General features: G+C 36.1%; 1 protein-coding gene across 2 annotated transcripts in view; it reads right to left on the bottom strand.

Annotated features, from left to right (window-relative positions):
• Positions 1-2,806: 2,806 nt before the first annotated feature.
• Positions 2,807-18,005, bottom strand: part of LOC108704954 (testican-3) — a 122,192-nt gene continuing 106,993 nt past the window's right edge. For both annotated transcript variants that reach the window (XM_041589255.1, XM_041589258.1), the window contains 5 exons: positions 12,853-12,972; positions 11,641-11,862; positions 8,178-8,240; positions 6,497-6,634; positions 2,807-5,659 (listed from right to left, as the gene is read on the bottom strand). In XM_041589255.1, coding sequence (XP_041445189.1) covers positions 5,502-5,659; positions 6,497-6,634; positions 8,178-8,240; positions 11,641-11,862; positions 12,853-12,972 — 701 coding nt within the window. In that variant the 3' untranslated portion in view covers positions 2,807-5,501. The remainder of the gene's footprint in view (positions 5,660-6,496; positions 6,635-8,177; positions 8,241-11,640; positions 11,863-12,852; positions 12,973-18,005) is intronic.

Raw genomic sequence — 18,005 nt, 5'->3', positions numbered from 1 at the left:
GCGATGAGTACAGGGTTCCTCTTGCATGTTGAAACTATAGGCACTTGCTATTGGGCCACTAGAAATGCCCATGTTTCTATAGAATAAAAGTGTATTCTAAGATCTTGCTCGGTTCTGCCCCATTTCTCACAAATGCAACATCTATTTTCACTTTAATAAATGCTGCAGTTTACCTCCTGTATCTGGTTTGCAGCAGTAACAAATACAAGCCCTTATGTGGCTGAAATATAAAGAACCAAGGTGGGAAAGCTGGACATTGGGTCATACAGTATAATCACAAGTAATTTGCTTTATAAAGCAGCTAGTAAGTTGCAGGTAAAACCTAGTCCCTTTGTAAAATGTATAATGAAGCAATAGAATTCTTAATGAATCAGATGAAAATTGAGCATAGGACTGGCCAGATATGGGATGACTTTGACATAGTTGGCCAGCTTAAATATATTGCAATATATGGACAAACAATCCCTGTTTTGTTTAAAGGGTAAGGCATTTTTCAGTAGCAGTATGCACAAAATGTCTCTGCCTTAAATATATTGATAATGGGTTGAGTGCAGAGGACTCTTGTATTTGACTAATTCACATAAAGCCAGCACCGTCCCTGCCTTTCTCATGTGCCCTCTGGAACGCACGGTCAATCTGCAATAAACTAACAGCAGTCCATGACCTCTTTATAGCTAAATCCCTTCACCTTCTTGCAATCACTGAAACATGGCTCTCCCCCTCAGACACTGCTTCACCTGCTGCCCTCACTTAGTTACACTCCTAGACTGGGTGGCCGTCATGGCGGTGGGGTGGGATTTCTTCTCTCCCCCAAATGTAGGTTTCAAAATCGAACTACACGGACTTCTCTCTCCTTCACTTCTTTTGAAATCCACAGCATATGTTCGTTTTCTCCAATCTCTCTGCGTGTTGCTGTCATATATCGCCCCCCTGGTCCCTACTCCACCTTCTTGGATCACTTTGCTGCCTGGCTTCCATACTTTCTCTCCAGCAAGACACCTGCTCTCGTTTTAGGGGACTTCAACATCCCCATTGACAACTCTGCTTCTGCTGCCACCTCTAAACTTCTCTCTCTAACAGCTTCATTTGGTCTCTCTCAGTGGACCGACTCACCTACCCACATCGAGGGTCATGCTCTTGACCTTATATTCTGCCACTCATGCTGCCCATCCAACTTAATTAACTCACCCTTCCCTCTGTCTGACCATCATCTACTCTCCTTTCAGATACTGCTTTCATCTGCACCTTCACAACCATCTCTCTCTACCCACACGTACAGAAACCTTAATGCCTTTGAACCACAACAATTATCAACAGTATAAGCACAATCCATATCTCATATTAATACTCTCTCCTGTCCCAATATGGCAGTTTCTCTCTACAACGATGCCCTTTCAACAGCACTTGACTCCCTTGCACCTTCTACCACCCGTCACAGCCGGCCAGCTAAACCCCAACCCTGGCACACTAGTGTAACACAGAAGATGTGTGTCCCCCCCCCCGAAATGTTGAATGTTTGGTGGCTGAATAAAAGGGGATACTCCCCGACTGCATTAACCAGTGTGTGTGCGGATCCGTTTTCTATACACATCTGTTACCCCAGACCAGGCTAGTGTTTATCATACATGAAGAAAGCACAAGTTAATCTTCAGTCTACAGAAACATATTAAACGTTTTTCTATTAAATTCATGTACTTCAGAGAAAGAGAGAGAGAGAGAGAGAGAGAGATAGGGATCCTGTAGTCCATTTGAAGCAGTTCCACCGTCATGATTTAATATAGAAATACTTAACGTGTCCAATCAGTAGGGAGATTGTCTTGCATACATTGATTTTTTACCAAATCCACACTCTAAAATCATATAGTTCTAAAATAAATACTCACATATTCGTTACAAGAGTCTTTATTTTGCAAACTATACATAAACTGTATAAAAGAAAATGCATTTTTCTCAGTTTTTCATAAGATAAACAGTAATTTTATTCAATAATGTTCTTCAAATCAAATTAAAAGAAAGTAACACAAAACGGATGAATTACAGGGGCACCACCATTGAAATTAAGGAAACAATTGTGGAAAGTTTTACTTGCTTTTCCCATTTTATTGTGGGCTTGAAGCCAATATACAAGAAGGTAGTGGAGTTTTGAAAGATCTACTTAATGAATTAACATGCCAACATAATTATACAGAATAAGGCGTTTTTAAGCTTAAGAAAGAAATGCAAACATACACAAGAATTATAAGCATAATCCAATTCACGCTACGTAAAAGAAAAAAAGAAAAATGACCCATTTCTCAATCCCCGCAGCAGTATCTAATCTAGAATTAATGCAGCCAGCTGGGGAAATCTGTAACTCTGCTGAGAGGAGATGTATTTAAACGTCACCAGGATGCAGTTGGCCATCCCATGAATTACGCTTATAAAGTATCAATACATTATCAGTTTATACCAGGAATGTGCAACTAACAGCTCAGCACCACTCATAGGACACAATATCTGCTGAAATTCTCAAAACACTTATTCAGTTAGGCATCTTCATGAAAAAAGTAACAAGCAGGACGGGTCTTTATAATTCTTGCCCAGCTCAATAGAAAACTGGCATATATATTAGGTACATACCTAAAGTAGCCTTTTTCTATCTTATATAAACGTCATCATGCTAAGACTTTTTTTCAATCTCAGCTGAAGACCTAGGCACAAATAAAAAATAATTACTTTTTATTTGTGCCCCTGAGGAAGACCACTATGGTCGAAACGATTTGGCCTCACCATTTATTTTGGTATTTTTTGTAACCTTTTCTCTTTGTAATAAATTTTGTTTATGATTTTTTCAAATCGAGTGTGCAATCCGTTCTTTGTTTTTTGCTGTTAAATTAAATGTCACATGCATGCTTTCACAACTGCTGGGGTGATTGCAGGTAATGGTACTTCTAAGCTTTTTTGTTGCCTGATGCAAGAGACCCAATACTGCCCTTTGCTAAACAAATTTGCAGAATTCTGCTCTGGCTGTTACAAGGGGCAGCAGTTTTGATTTATGATAAAGTACCTTGTGTTACAACTATCCTAATGCTTGCGTAGCCTCTCTTATTTACTAGGCACCCCATAAATGCGTTTGTTTAACTACTGTAGCAACAGACAAAGGTATTGGGATACACTTCAACGTGGTTAATTATACTAAAATCCACTTTGATCTTTTGGAAGATTTTGGAATATACCATGGTTATCCAGTTAGTGATAAAAACTATTTTGTGGGCTATGGGCCAGCCCTTGCCCTATAGCTTTTATATGGGGTCCAGCCCTTCATCTTGGTTGCCCTTTAGAAACAACATCTGCAGCACTATACTAGGCTGTTTGACAAAAATAAAGCTCTTCAATTCCCGTTTACATTTCTGTCGTTTTGTGGAGTTAAAGAATGCACTTAATTGTACCAAAAATAAAACATCACTGATGCAAATGTTACCACCATTTAGTACAGGAATATTCATGCCCATGCAGGTCAAGAATTCCTGGTATCCTAGTTTACGATCTGCCCCAAACCCACCCACTCACCAGTTCGGCCCAAGTATTCTGAGGTTCCTGTTTGAGGTCTACCCTGTTGAAATTGGCACCTACGAAAGGGAAAGTTCATTGCTATTAGTCTATTTTTTCATTAAATTTTAAACAGCCACTTTATAGCAAGGAAAGCAATTCTTTCTAACACATTTAAAAAGGTATAGGTTAAAAAAGTGCCACTAAAACCTGTTTTTATTTTCCCTATGAATGCGCTTAATGGAAAAATTAATTTCAAATGTTTCATTGCTTTCTCTAGCTTCCATAAAAGTGTCAAAGACGTAACTAGCATCTTCTACATTTCTACAAGACCCTGCTATTCTCTCTCTCTGTTGTTAAAACCTTCTGTATCTCCTTAGCCATCCAGCAGAGGACCATGTGTCGTTGTCAAGGAGGACAACCTGGCTCTAAGAGGACATAGTCAGCAAGGAAAAGATCAGTAATAGAAATTATCAGGCATAGCAGTGCAACAAAAATCCTTACATTTGCTCATCGCTTCTTCAGAAAAAACACAAATCCTATATCTAGCATAGGTTCCTGCTGTACTAAGCACAATAAAGTAAAATATGTAGAGACTCAATAGCCTTTGGAGTACAATTATGGGAGGGTTAGTATTGCAGAAGAACATTTCATTCAGCTGCCTTACTTTCTGAGCATACTGTAGATGGGAACAAACCTTAATGACTAATAAACCTGCAACAATATCTAAAGGAGATATGTGCCAAGTGAGACATATTAATGGGCTGCAAGGCACTCTTTTCCTGAGCTTGGTAAATAGAAGCAATAAAGAACTATTACTCGAGTTAACAGGATTTCCTTTCAGTCTGAAAACATAATAGTTGTAGTAATTACTCTGAAATCTATTCACTATTTCTTCCACTTATGTGACTAAAGGAGCTTAAAGATATATAAAAATATATATATCGCTTATAGGTTTAACTGGATTGAAAGACACTCTGTATCGTTAAGCGGCTAATTAAAAGAACTATATCAAACATGAAATATTCCAAAACATATTAGGGTAATATTATAATACTGAATGCGATTTCCTTTATGAACAATTTCTTACCAGGTATAGCATATACAGTTAGTTATTCATATATAATGAATATGCCAGGTGGGTCCAACATGCAGCTTTCAAAATACTGTTGAACTACAATTTTTTTAAACAGCTTTTGCTTTCTTAGTTCTACAACAGTTGGATGGCTGAGCTTAGACACCCATGGTACACAGAGTATCTTATAATGCATGCAAAAACAATGAATGCAGCCTAAATTAATAGTTGTTCAGTTGGATACCACTGGGCGAATACCCAATGCTGACTATCAGGTCAAAAACTCTCATTAGAATTAAACTGCCACACCAAAAACCATATTCCTTCTCCCACAAAACTAAACACATTTCTGCATAATCTGAGGAAATATGTATGCGTTGGGTTTACAGTTGAGAATTCTATGTTAACAAAGCCAAAAAATATTTTAATACTTTCAAAATTTTTCACTTGCATATTAGTAGGCATATCTGGAACCCAATATATCCCACGTGACATGGAGTCCTGCAGTAAGGAGTGGAGATCCAGATCTGGTGGCTCATTGACTGTTAGCATTTGGGCAACTCAGACTACAGCAAACAAATAACTGGTATGATTTCGTCGCTTTTGCTTCCTCAAAAAATATTCTTGTCCTCAAAATATGAGTACAAATGTTACGTTTTCTTCAGGTTATACTTCAAATGTGTTTTCTCTCTGTCAAAAGCATATAAAAGCTCAGAAGCACATAAATGACTGTTAAACAAAAGTCTATGACTCCAGCTTTAATACTTGATATGATTATACAAAATATACACGTTGTTTTCAAATTCTTTTCATCTTGGTGGTTAAGTGAGCAAAGGTATTTTCTACGCGATGTCTTTTCGTTGACATGAAAAATAGAATAAATCTGCCTTATTTAATGTCAAATATATCCATCTTCATCCTCATCATCACCTTCATCCTCATCATCATCTTCAATTTCATCCTCATCATTCATCATTTCATCTTCATCATCCTCTTCATCTGCCCAGTCGGGAAAATCCCCACTACCAAAATCTCCGGATGTTTCAGAATCAGTTCCTGTTAATAAACAAAATTACGATTCTGCTGAAATATTTGTTGAAAATGGAAGCAAAATAAGGGCCGATCCTTCATCTACTTACAAGAGGGCTATTTACTGATTTTTGAGGTCAAGAAGACAAAACTCGTGCAAATATTTTTTACACACTTGCTTATTTAAGAAAAAAACTGACAGAATATTCTCATGCATGCCAGCGGGAATCGCATTGTTCCATTGATTTTTAATGAGGTTAAAAAACTGAATTTTTTTAATGAACTTTTTTAATTTCCCATTGATTTCTATTGAGCCTCTCTTGCTTTTACTTGCCATGTTTTTTTGACTTTTTGAAGGGTTTTTCTTTAATAAATAGCAATAAAATAAAATTCTCCAGTTTATTCATGTTTGCGTTTTCTTTAGAATAGTGAACTCGGATTTCAATAAAGATTTGAGTGTTTTTAATTTTCTAAGATTGTAAAGATTTCCTAAGGTAACATTCACACCATAAGTTGCGATTGAGGTGTACTTTATATTAGAATATATTTTCTCTGAAACGTTTACCCGTTAGAAAATATGCACCTTAAAGGGCCCCTTTCATCATAAAAATATTTCCTCCACTGGAGGTGTGGGCTAATAAAAAATGAATGTCACAATGTGAAGTGTGTTTCCAGCATTCTGCTCTAGAGCCAATTGGCTGACTGTTAGTAAACGAGGTCTATAAAGCGTAAATTTTAAAATTCATCTTGGGCATATTCAGGCAAATCTAAAAATGGCAGATATGGTGCATCACTAAAATCCTCAGCAAAAAAACTAAAGAGAACAGTAGAAGAAGCTAATAAATATACAGATATCTGATTTACCACATTCTGCAGGGCCAATTTTCCGGGATCCTGAAACTTCATTGCCGTATCTGTCAACACACCAGCACTGGCCAATACTTCCATGGCACTGAGCTGGTTTGTAGTACCCATCTTCATCACATGCTGGTATGTAATAACCTGCAAAAATAAATATGCACAAAAAATGACTGCTGCAGGAATTCCTCAATGAAAGGAAAGCATGAATTACATTTGATACTGTACATTAATAACACATTTTTTTTACACATTGCTCATGAGATACTCATTGCAAACGGTCATAAACACTTTAGGTGGCAAGCTCATTTATAAATACTTACGTTTTAGTAAGCATTTACTCATACGGAATTTAAAAAGTCCACAAAGAAATAAAAACAAAAGATGCTGCAAACATATTACAAATACACAAATTGTCAAAAATGTGTGCCAGATTCAATACACAGATACACAGATACAATGTACATGGCTTTAGAGTGTGATGCATCTTATGCCTCATGAAGAAAAGCAGGTACAACAAGGAAATGAATACAAGTAAGGGAATACACAGTAGTGTAGGAAGATATCCTTCTTCATGAAATGATTATATACTTGACAACTTTCCAGAATTATTCAGGAATCACCGTATATATATGCCACTAGCAGAAGCAAAGCAAGGGGTGTGCTCTAGGTGGAATAGGGCATGTTTGGGACAAAACTGGGTTCATGGTGAAAAGCACTTTGGTTCATATAGCCGTTTTGATTCACATGGTTGTGATGGCATGTTTACATTAATTCAAAAGATTCAAAGTGTCAGTATACACCTGTGTTTAATGTTTTAATGAACAAATATGTCTGTACTCGAATACATATTTATGACTTTTGCTGTTTCATGCTGTAAAAGCTTTGTATTGTTCACATTTGTAATCCCATCTATTGTTTACACCTTTAAGATTCTGTATTGTTCACACCTCAGATGTGAACAGTGTCAGTGCCCACATTGTTCACAACTCCTACAGTCTGTAGCACTGGCATTGTGTTACATAGTACATTATATACTGCTCATCTTAGAGTGTTAACCTACCTGTGTGTCTCATACTCTGCCTGCCCTACTCTGTAAGTGTGTGCCATCCTCTGCCTTCCCTGTGCTGCCTGTGTATTCTATGCTTTGCCTGTAGGGGGTGAACCTGGTGGGGATTGTTAGAATTTAGAAATATTTGTTAGGGGGTCCCCAAGGTGCTGGGGGTTGCTGTGATATCCACAGGGGAGGAGGAGGCAAACTTTTTTCACATATGACTGAAGAGTGATATCCCAGTGAGCACCAACTCATTTGTGCTACCACCATTAATGTGGCTATGATCTTAACATTCATTTTATATAACATGTGTGTGATTTAAAGTGGGTGTGGTTTAAAAGGGGGAGTGGTAAACACTGGTTTCCATTATCGACCCTCCACCACGTAGACCTGAAAAATTCCAGCCTCGGGTATCACAGACGTTGGAGAGCACTGATCTACATGCAAACAAACTTTCCTGATTACTGGGGGAAAGAGATGCAGGTATTAAGGGCAAATCAATACCCATTTGCAAAAATAGATTAAATATGGATGAAATAATCATGCTGCCTACAATTGTATATTGGCCCTTTGAGAAACAAAATATAAACCAATGTTGCACACAAAACACCAAAAAATATCTTCTTCACTTACCTAAGAGCTTCTTTCCTCCTTGTTGTTTCTGAACGTTACCTAACTCTGTCTGACAAGGGGGATCTGCCAAAAAAATAAATGAGACATGGATGTGGTTGCCACATTCAATGGTGTATATATATATATCTATATATCTATATCTATATCTATATATATATATATATATAAATATATATATATATACACACACACACACACTTAACATGACCACTGAAGCTCATTTCTGTTGGTAGAATAATTTGGCTGTTATATACACATACATGTAAATATACAAGTAAATGATTAGGGATGGGATACTGTTCCTACTGTGCCACAAAGCGTGTGTAAAAACAACCAAACTTTTTAAATGGGCCGTTTCCAATTGATCTTGGGTGCAAATCATTTTACCCAACTTTATGAATAAATGTCCCCTGATTTGTATTCTATAAGCACATAATCAAATAAATAAAATATACAAAAATGTTTCAATTGTATTGTAAAAATCAATTAAACAGAATATATATCCTAAATAATTATTGGAGCTATCAGTTAACTGTTATAAATCATTTTCATCATGCACAGGCTCAAGTATAACATTATTATAAAGAAAATGATTGCTGTTAAGTGTGAGAGCCAAGGGTTCCATGTCTTTCTGAAATTCTCATTAGCAATGCCACTCATCTGCTCATTAATGCAAATAAAAATGACCTTCATTTAAAAAATGACCTTAATTTGAATGAGTCTTCTAGTCTTTGAATTTTGCAACAGAAATAAATGGGGGTTTAAATGCTAGAAAGAAAACCATACTGTACATTTAAACTACTTAATTCAGAACATTCTAAAATATGTTTTCCTTTCCATTTTACCTTTAGGTAAACATTTCCAACCCTGCACTCTGTAGCATAATAGGGCTCAGGATGGTGCAAGATTAATATTGTCATTCAGCCAGATACAAAGAATAATGAGAGGCTTGCTTCAAAATCTGCTGAGTTCTTGGGAGACCTCTTGTTACATACAGTAGTTAAATTGGGTTGAAAAAAGACATCAAGTTCAACCCCTCCAAATGAAAACCCAGCATCCATACACACACCCCTCCCTACTTTTAATTAAATTCTATATACTCATACCTATACTAACTATAGAGCTTAGTATAGTCTCTTAGTTGTCTCTACAACACGGTACGAGGGTGGTTCTTTAGAAAGTTGTCAATTTGCTTTCTTTATACCGAAGACTTTTTAGTTCCAAGACAGAATGTTGCAATTGTTATAGTAACAACTTTTTCCTTTGGGGCAGTGTACACAATCATATAACAGTAACAGTGTCCAGACACCTTTAATCTGAATTTTATATTCAGCGATATGCTTCAAATGCCGAAACATTGAAAGCCAATACTTTGGTAAATTGAAGCTAATTATTAATGAACTCCTCAACATGTCATTTTAATGGTGTGAAATATTAAAGAGATGAGTCTAAGCTTTTTAACTAGATAACCCAATTGTAAGGGTACTCGGTGGTCCACATTCTTCTTGGGCAAGCAGTCTTTTACATGTTCTGCCGCAGCACAATGATGTTTTGGCGCAATTACATCACCGCTCAAGGTGCGCAATTTTAATATTTAAAGATGCCATCACCTATTTCGAATTGGCAAACTTAGGTCTATTTCTTAATAGTTCCTGGGTACACTTATTGTTCTGATCTCTGTTCTTTGACCCTTGCCTGTCCATGACTTCCCTTATTTGCTGCCTGTCTTGACCTCTGCCCTGACCACTGCCCATTCATTGACCATTCTCTCGGATCCTGTTTCTGTACTGTGCTACTGTTGATTTTAACCCCGGTCTGTGACCTTGACTACTTTCCTGACTCCTGATTTTGTACTGCTCTGCCTGATTGGTATCGACCTAGCCTGTTCCTCAACCACGCCCCTTGTTCCTCATCCTTGCTATACACGTTCGCTTCCTTTATCTGCCCAGAGCTCTCCCCTTGGTCTTCTCACTTTAACACCTGCCGGCATCCCAGTAGTGGAGGGCTCCTCCCGAAGGGAAAGGTAGCGGTAATAGGCAGAAGTGTGAGACTTTAACTAGATTTAGGGGTTTGATCTGGTTTTTGGGATAATATACATTACACCAATGTTGTAATAAAAAAGTTCACTTGTAATTTTAATACATGCTTAAGTACCTAGTCACAGGAGCCTTCTGGTTATTTGATCCTAGGTGCAAGCTAAGGTTTTACTGATTGTTTCAGATATATTAGCATGGAGTTAAGATAACACAAAAAAAAACATGATTTTATATATATATATATATATATATATATATATATATATATATATATATATATATATATATATATAGAACAATCCTAGTCAGGTGCACTCTCTACCAAAAAAACATCTGCCTGGGTGCTGGTAAAATTATCATTATATTCTTATCTCACAAACCGCACTCCAAGGACTTGTCAGGTGCAAAAATCAAAATGCCTTTATTTCTATTTAGAAATAAAGGCATTTTGATTTTTGCACCTGACAAGTCCTTGGAGTGCGGTTTGTGTGATAAGTATATATATATATATATATATATATATATATATATTTTTTTTTACAATTCCTTCTCTCTGACGGAGCTGAAATCTAACTGCCACTTGAGTCTATATGCTATAAATATATAAACATATTCCTGTAGGTAAGAAAATACTTGGGTATGGGATACTGTTCCAACTGTGGCACCCAGCAAATACTAATGGATTTCCCTTATGCCCTTCACACTCAAGTTTTTGAAAAATGAAAGACTGGGTCAAGGCATTACAAAATGATCTCTTTCCTAGATTTCACTTCAAGCATAATCTACCTAATACTCAATTTTATAAATATAAAATATACAAATCAAGTGCTTACAAACAGAGGAGCTGGAATCCAACAACCACTTGAGTCTATATGCTATAAATATCCAGTGAAACTCAAGAAGATTAGCAAAATATACAAAATACTTAATGATACTTAATCCTTCACAACATTTAATTTTTTTTCCCCAGTGGGAAAGAGGGAAACAACATTCGCTAGCAAACAATAGGAGATTGAAGTAACATCCATTAAAACATATTAAAACTGCCAATAACACATAAGATCATGTACAAATGGTTTATGTACCCTACAATTCTAGCAAAAATGTGCTAGCCTATGCAGTTTAACTGCATGTTTCCTTATTTGATAACCACTGTGCATTTGTAATATTCTCTATTCTTGCTGCAGTTTCTTTTTTAATTCTATTATTTTATTAAACATTCTTGTGGAAAAATAGATTTACCCTCCAAAGTGAATGTTTACAATTTATCATTCATTCATATATAACACACAACTAAACCATTGTTGAAATAAAACCATCAAATTAAGATTTGCTTTGCATATACTTTTGCAAATAATAAACAGCTAAAATCACCCATTTGTATGTATTCTTTAAGAATACATGATTTACCCTCCTTCATATTTTACCTTGCTGTCTCTGGAAACAATAGCACCATTCATTGTTGGATATTAAGTTGTCCTTATATGTATCACATGTATTGAAAAAGGCCTTTGTGCATTGCTCATTCTTGTCAATATAAATGCTTCCAAGTTCTGACTGGTCCAGCAGGAGATCATAGTTTGTATCAAGTCTATTGAACATCCATCCAAGTGAATCTCTGCAAATTGGCAAAATGCTGGTATCAAACCCTATGAGCGAAAAAAAAAAAGATACGTTATCCATAATACTGTATGTAAGAGCATTCTGCACTGTTTGAAAAAGCTTTTAGGAACAGGAATAGGCCATGGGGAGTAAAGTATATACTTATAGTGTGTAACATACCCTGGTGGTCTAGTGGGGTCGCGTAGTGCTGCCTCCTCTTCTGGTGCCTGGGCTTCCTAAGACGCGCGCTGCACGCACTTTACACGCCTTGCGACATCATTGTGCTTTGGCGCAAAACTCTAAGCTATTTAAAGGGCTTCGGGCTAGAAGTCCTTGCACATTGTTAGATCTAACTTGTTAGTATCTGGGTGTAATTTCGGTCTTGTTTGATTTCGGTTTTGATTCTTGCCTGCCTGACTATTCTGAATTCTGCCAATACTGACAGTTGCCTGCCTGACTATTCAGAACTCTGCCAATACTGACAGTTGCCTGCCTGACTATTCTGAACTCTGCCGATATTGACCCTTGCCTGCCTGACTACTCTTTGAACGCTGCCTGTACTGACCCCGACCTGTCTTACCTTGCTTGAACTCTGCCTGTACCGACCACTGCCTGTCTGACTACGCTTTTTGTCTACTTCTTGAACTGATGCCTTCTGTCCAAAACCTTGGAAACGCAGGTGCCCCTTTGCTCGTTCAGAACATCTGCTTTGCTCCTCTCAAGTTAAGACCTCGCGACATCTGTGTAGCTGAGGGCTCCTCTCGAGGCCAAAGGCAGCTGCTACCGGCAGAAGATTGAGCCGTTACCAGGGAGCTTAGCACTTGTTCTGAATTTAGGGAGCCGTACATAACATAGTGACTTAAACATAGTTTTGTTTTATACTTATAGTTCTGAAATGTGAGCTTTAACATAAAACTTTGTTAAGCTCATGCTAACATATTTCATAAGATTGCTTCACAAAATGACATGATTTCATGCGAGACTTCTACATTTCCTATGCTAGACACATAAATTAGTACAACACAGAAACATCTTACTGCTTCTTTCTGCTCTGGTTACAGTCTTGCTCTTCTTATTCTGGAACCCACTTTCATGAAGTGCTTTAAACCAGTCTCTCAGTCGGTTGGCAATTTCTCGGAACTCCCGATCTGTGCACACTAAAATAAAGAAAGAAATCCAATCCCATGAATGATCTTCCCACCAGTTTTTTCAGGAAAAGTGTCCTCAACCAGCAACTTTTCTGTTAAACTAATCTACGTATCACCAAATCTTTCTTTAGAATTCCAAATCATTTGTTGTTCTGATAGGTTCAAGAAGTTGAGTCTTTGATGATATAACTCATGATAACTTTATGGTGTTAGAAAAAATGTAACAAGTAAACTCTTCCCTACCTCTTTTTAGATACAAAATAACATCTATTTGTTTTACCTCATCCAACATTGATAGGAATGTATACTTTTAAGTAAATGTAAAAGATCTTTTAAGATGGCCACAGACGCAAAGATCCGATCGTATGAATCAACATACGATCAGACTTCCCCATCTCCCGACCTGCCACTAACCATTCTGATCAAATAAAGTACAAAAGAACAGATCAGCCAATGTTCTGCCCCTGACAGCAATCATACGAAACTTATGTCCGACCAAAGCTAGTGATAGTCTCCCTGTCCGATCTCCACACACAGTCCAAAAATCTGACGAATCCTCGATTCGTACGATCAGATCTTTGCGTCTATGGCCAGCTTTAGTCATGAAGAAAGCCAGTCATCAGAAGCTTGACATAATTTTAGATCTTTTTTGTATCTTTCTGTGACTAATAAAACCCCTCTGATGAAAAATGTTTATTTAAAATATTTAACTTTTTTGCACATGCGAAGACTGAAAAGAGATGTGCTGACAAACTTATAGATTTAATTCTCATCGGCCAGCTTTCAGAAAATGTAAATGTGGACTTTAAGTGGCTACATGAATTAACCAACAAAAGGGAAGAATTTTCTTCTATCAAACTCAGAGCAGTTAGTGGCATTTAAAAAGCTTAAACATTAAATTGTCTTACTACAATTTAGATCTATCCTGAATATAATTTTACTTGATAGATTTACAAATGAATATTTAATGACCAAAGACAGACAGTAAAAGTTGAGAAAGGTTAGACAGTAATCAAACAGATGCATACTTAATTAGACAAATTTTTCACTCCAATATTTGTCTACTGCCTCAGGTCTTCACTAATCGAAGAATTTCATCAATTCCAGTGACCAAAAAAAGCATATATATATTAGGCAGATTCAAGATACACAAAGGTTATTTTTTTCTATAACAATTATTCTGGATGTAGAAAATCATCCAACAAGATAATTACAAAAAAAGTCAGCCAACCAACAATCAAATGTCATATCAGCTTCCCACACATGTAATGCAACCAGCAGATGTGTTACAATTACTGTATGTTCTTTAAAGAAAAAAACAAGATAAACAACAATATATCCGCTTTAAGGTATGAGAAATACAGTAGATTTCATCTTGAAGGCTTTCACTTCATTGGGAAGAACCATGTAAATAATTCACATGAAGCACAGAAAGTCCATAGGTTTGGTGATAACAGGAACAGTAAACCTGCTTGCTAAATCTAAACCACTGGATGCCAATTTACAAGAGATTTTTTACAATGTTGTTGTTTTACAATAAAGCCAGATTCCTTTTTGCCCATAGAATGTCACAATGTTCTTGCTTCTTATCTACTGTAGAAGTAATTCAAACTATTGTAAGGGCCAATATCATGAGAAAATGCAACAAAGGAATTACACAGCAGTATGCAGACACCATCACTGTACTATTAATTTTTCAACATCTTTAAATAGTTATTACCTAAAGCCTTACCTGTAGTATTCATTATATGGGAAAATATACCATATCAATTTAGGGCCTCAATTTCCTATTATCATATCTATTAAGTAAAATACAGCAGCATGGTTGCATCCCAGTAAGAAATTAACAGCCTAATGTGCGATAATTTGTTCATAATAATATCTACCATATCTCCATTTCAGTTTCTGCCTATATAGTACTTTCTCTTAAATGTGATATTTTCTTGCTGTGTGTGCATGACTGTATCTCAATTTCTTTTACTTTCTGTCTCATTCTGTCTTATCACTCACTATCTTGCTGTACCCCGGGGAGCGCTACATATGTACAGTATGTCTTTTCTTGTCTGTCGTTACCTGACTTTCCTGATCTATGTCTCCCTAGTTTTTTTTATCTCTTTCTCAGATTTCAGCATTTCTTATCCATTTCACAGAAGAACTTCTTTTAGAAAAAAAATATTCCAGAAAATATATTAAGTGATATTGTTTTAAATATCCAAAAGTTCAAGAATATGGAGAGAAAGCAAGCTCCATTGCATAATAGTAGAAAAGGAAAAACCTTGTATTATTTTGTCCAGTATACTCTTACAGTCAGTAATTATCAACCCTGCTGTTATTTTTAAGAGTCTATATCATTTCATGAAAATCAAAGATTAATATTAATATAATAATGGGTCTGACAGATGAGTTTGGGTGTGTTTTTTTATTTAAAAAATTAGATACATTTGGATTTTAGTGAATAACCCTCCCCATGTTCACCGACAAAAGTCTCATGTATTGTTGAATATCTTAAAGTTTGGTCAACTGTATGCATGCTTTATCACACTAATCTGATTGATCGGCCTGCAGACCAGCCAACTGGTTAGCCATCGATTTACAGACAGATGAGGGGTAGTTGTTCAGCCTATGATTAAGTGCCTCTAGGCACAAACGCTGTGATGTTTTTTGCTTAATAAATACTTTTATACTGCATCAACTTGTGGAGTTTGGTCCGGATTGTGCCAGCCTTTTCTATTTTGCAATTGTTTGCATCCCTGAGCTGAAGGTCTGGGGCTTGAGCACCTGGACCCCCCATCTTTTTGGGTAAGTTTACCCCAACTTACATCATTTCAGACATTGAACGCCTTTTTGTAAATAGTTTTTGTCAACTGTATGCATGCCTTATCACACTGATCTGATTGATCGTCTTGCAGACCATCCAACTGGTTAGACCTCGATTCACAGACAGATGAGGGGTAGTTGTTCCCCCACACATTTTCATTGGGTTTTATTGGCTACATTCCAAGATCACCCTGGTAGGTTAATTGGCTTTTGATAAAATTGATAATTCGAGTTTATCAATGCACAGATAAATTCAATTGTGAAGTTCTCTGGGCCACAGACGAGTGTGAATGTTTAAATATTGCATTATAACTACTGTATATAACTACAGGAATAGAATAGAATGTGGGTGAGTTTTTATTAAAATCTAAACTCACATTTTGATAAATCTGCCACTATTTGTTAGTGGTATAAAAGTATAGGACAACAATAACAACCATTTTATATAGTTCACATTTCATTCTGTCCCTACTATATTATTTTTAAATGAAATAGCATTTTACGATAAAAGATATCATTGTAATAAAATAATTTAGGTTTTATTCAATATTTGGTGATGATAATTTGCGTCTTATGGTTAGTTTATGTATAGAAAATGCACACCATAGGTTATACAGTTATAACACAATAACTCATTTGCACTATGCAGTGTATTGCTGATCTTCAAAAATATATTTCCTATGATAAATCATAGCCAATGATGCACTTTCCTTTTCTTTTAAACAAAAAAGCACCAAAATGAATGCAAGGGAATTATCTATCTAGTTATACATTTGCTTGTTAATCACAAACCATGTATAATATTTAAAGAAATTGATGTGTTGATTATTAGCTCAATCGCTTTCAACTCAAGAGATCTGTCAAATTCCATCAGCTGTGCACTTGCTTTTGTTCCATTTCAGCTCTCCAACAATGACTGTATTAAGTCTAATAACGGCATCACTTTTCTACACTGGTTGAATGATTTCTGAAACACAAACTGATTGATTGCCGTGTCAGTGATGACATCAGCAGTGTGTCAGAAACAGTTGTGTAACCCTCCATCTGTATCTTATGCCTAAAGAAAGCCAAGAAAAAATATTTCTGGTTGCAATAGTATGTAGAAAATAAAAGGAAAGTGGACTTTTACAATTAGTATCTTTGTTTACAATTCTTTTTATCCCTTTCCTTCAGAAGATATATATGTGTGCAGAAAACGGCCTTAATTAAAAAAAAACTTGTAATACTTATTTTATTTTTAGTTCATGTTTTATTAAGGGGGTTATTTATCAAAGGTCAGAAGTTTTTTATACCTTATATGTACTCACAACTCGAATGGTATCTTATTTAAGAAAAAAACTGAAATGAAAAAAACATGATTCTGCGAGTCTGAGACTTAAATTAATTGAGTTATCCGTAGGAAAAAAATTCAATTATTCAAGTTTTCGAGCAAAGCCCTCAGAAAAAAACTTGAATATCATGCAGGCTTCAAATGGAGGGACCTCTGCCATTGACTCCTACATGACCTCAACAGGTTTACGGAATTGAGCTATTTCCAGGGTGGGGGTATAATAAATCTCAAAAAGTTTGTTTTTTTTTTACCAAAAAAATTAACTCGAAGACTCAAATTTTAATGGAAAACACAACTCGAACCTTAATAAATAACCCCCTAAATGTATTATATTAATTAATTATAAAATATATTTGTGCATAAAAGCAATGTATGACCCCTTTCTTTCCACAGTGGTATCAGTGCATCCCTAATAGGCATTTTTTCTTATGATTTGCCTGCTGCTGACTGAAAGCCCTATCAGTAACTATACATGGACGATCTATCTAACTGGTAGGAAGGAGATCCATGTGATGACAGATATTTAAATATCTTGCCTTTTCCAAGCAGTCACCATTCGTGTATCACTAGTTTCAGTTAGATAGTGCTCCATGTAACATATACAGAAATACCAACTCTGTCTGTAAAAGAGAACTGTGCTCTGATTGGAGCTTTCTAGCTACTTCTCCAATCAGAGAGCAGCACTACCCTACAGCAGGGAAATGACAACTCATTTTCCGCAATAAGTAGCAAGGGAAAGAGAGGGGGTTTCAAATAAGCAGATATACATAGGTTTATTTATTTTATAGATCATCAGTAATGTTTTATTAAACTATAGCAACTGGAATGTATCTAGAGCCAAAGCACCCACAGTTTAAAATACACAGCTTAAAAATCTATACCTTGTCATATCTCA

This window comes from Xenopus laevis, chromosome 1L, assembly GCF_017654675.1.
Source record: "Xenopus laevis strain J_2021 chromosome 1L, Xenopus_laevis_v10.1, whole genome shotgun sequence".
In the NCBI taxonomy this organism is placed as follows: Eukaryota; Metazoa; Chordata; class Amphibia; order Anura; family Pipidae; genus Xenopus; species Xenopus laevis.
The sequence above is the reverse complement of the archived record's forward strand: the minus strand, read 5'-3'. Positions and strand labels throughout refer to the sequence as shown.